This window comes from Crocuta crocuta, unplaced genomic scaffold (assembly GCF_008692635.1).
Source record: "Crocuta crocuta isolate KB4526 unplaced genomic scaffold, BGI_CrCroc_1.0 scaffold531, whole genome shotgun sequence".
Taxonomy (NCBI): Eukaryota; Metazoa; Chordata; class Mammalia; order Carnivora; family Hyaenidae; genus Crocuta; species Crocuta crocuta.
In genome coordinates, this window is record NW_027531997.1 from 1,935,751 (window position 1) to 1,938,142 (window position 2,392).

Genomic DNA, 2,392 nt, shown 5'->3' on the forward strand with positions numbered 1-2,392 from the left:
CCTTTCACTTCATTTGGCTGCTGAAACTGCTCTTTAAAAATGTCTACTAAGAAAAAAAAGCAGGTCTTGGTTTGCTGAAATTGCATAATCCTCATTCTTTTGAGAATCAGCATTCCCTTTCTATGTTCATTGGTTAAGTATAATTTTTTGAATTAGGTATCAGACTCCTTTGCCCATTTTTCTTTTCTTTTTTTAAAAAAGATTTTATTAGTTTTTTAATGTTTATTTTTGAGATAAAGAGAGACTGAGTGTGAGTGGGGGAGGGGGAGCAGAGAGAGGGAGACACAGAAGCCAAAGCAGGCTCCAGGTTCCCAGCTGTCAGCACAGAGCCCGATGCGGGGCTCGAACCCACGAGCTGCGAGATCATGACCTGAGCCGAAGTCAGACACTTAACCGACTGAACCGGCCAGGCACCCCCACAGACCTTTTATACAGTGTGCCAGAAAAATAGAATATTGGGGAGGGGGGAGGGAGACCCGGCAAGCGTTCCTGGCAAAGACCGAGGGGCAAAAGCACGAAGAGACCGATTATTATGTAAATGCCTTTATTTGAACTAATACGTTGCTACCAGATTACATCACTTTTCAGAGTTAGAGTAACATGATGATCTTGGAAACCACAGCAAGCAGCTGGACACAGCAAGAGCACATTAGGTCCCACAGATAGATTTTCAGCCTTTAGTGACCACATCTCCTCGTCTTAGGTGTCGAATTAGAACAGTGACGGCGCACTTAGCACGCTTGGCTAAGTGTCAGCGGTCCGAGCACGCTCTCTCCTCAAACGTGTCATATTCAACAACAGTTTTAAGTCTAAAGAGAGAGTCTGAGGATACAGGGTGTAAACCAAATAAGCGCACACCGAACCAAGCGTTTTAAGACGAAATAGGTCAACTGGTTACAGCTTTGGGGGGAGAGGGTAGGGTACGCAATCCGAAGGGGCATTTCTTCCTCTACCTACAATGTATGGTTTTTACTTACTTGAAGACCCCTTAAAAAAAGTAGCAAAATCAGCAGTCTTGTTTAATGTAATCAAAATATTCTTAAATGTACAAAAGAGATCATGTAGAAAGAATACTGTAAAAAGATACTGATTTCAAGAATAAAAGAATATGAAAAGCTTCTATTACATTCCGCACAGCCAGTTACTTCTGCCAATTTTCAGCACTACGAAGAGAAAGCAAAGGATACTCATCTCCAAATACCCTCTGACCACGGTTCTCGAATGAGAACCGGCGTACCGGATGGAAAGTGAAATTATGGTCTAATAATATTCATATCCAATCGTCTATGCACGTCCCAAGATGTGGACATTCTAGGAGGGAAAACGATACACAGAAATAACATACAGCGATGGGAAATGTCAAGGGCAGCCATCTAGGAGGAGAGAGTAAATGATTTGGCCGTAGCACATTTCAGGGATGCCTGACAAATCCAACTTTGACAACGGGAAAGAGGAGTCATTTTCCTTAAAGCTCTTTCCCCTGTGGGCTCTCAGGATGAGTAGTCTTATTAATCAAAACTATAAATCCTTTAAACGACCAACAGTTCCTTAAGCCATGAGCACTTCGCCTAGAAATAGCTGACTGCTAATCATGCACCTGGGAGCAAGTTGGGTTTTTTATTCAAATGGGGTTATTTTACACTCTCTTCATTCCCCTGCCCATCAAGCATGCAAACACGGTCATGACCATCTTGGGCTTGACTTCCACAAGGTCTTCAGGGAGAGCATACACCCGGGCTCCGATTCTTCTAGCCATTGACACCGCGTACCTGTGTGTTGAGGAGACAGAGATTTAGATGAACTTCTTGGGAGTCAAAGACATGACAGGTAGGAGACAGCGATTTCCTCTTCTCATTTGGCTGGGATGCAAAGCTTTCATACTGAGAGTTCAGATGGGAACGATTTTAGTTTTTGTTGTCCTCTGTTTTATTTGGTCTTAAAGTTTATTTTATTTATTTTGAGAGAGAGCGAGCATGTGTGGGAGAGGGGTAGAGAGAGAGGGAGACAGAGAATCCCAAGCAGGCTCTGTACTGTCAGCCAGAACCTGATGCACGGCTCGATCTCACAAACCAGGAGATCATGACCTGAGCCCAAATCAAGAGGTGGACGCTTAAGCTACTGAGCCACCCAGGTGCCCCTCAGTGCTGTTTTCTAAAGGTATACCTATAAACAGATAGGTATACCTAGCCAGATGAAACTCAATTTATGTCTTGATAGCTTATTTTATTTCCTTTTCTATGAGGTACCTGATCTATCCATGTCCTATTTTTCATCATGATGTTTGTCTTTAAATACTTCTTTTTCATCATCTATGATTATAGAAGTTTGGCCTTTGTCTCTTCTTTTTAATGCAAAAATTTCTCAAAATTGAGTGTTCATCAGGGCGCCTGGG

The 2,392-nt window shown here is 42.7% G+C and overlaps 1 protein-coding gene across 1 annotated transcript in view; it reads right to left on the minus strand.

Annotated features, from left to right (window-relative positions):
- Positions 1 to 527: 527 nt before the first annotated feature.
- Positions 528 to 2,392, minus strand: part of PLS3 (plastin 3) — a 43,932-nt gene continuing 42,067 nt past the window's right edge. Inside the window, exon 15 of the mRNA XM_077775163.1 lies at positions 528 to 1,769. Within this exon, the coding sequence (XP_077631289.1) occupies positions 1,637 to 1,769 (133 nt within the window). The 3' untranslated portion in view covers positions 528 to 1,636. The remainder of the gene's footprint in view (positions 1,770 to 2,392) is intronic.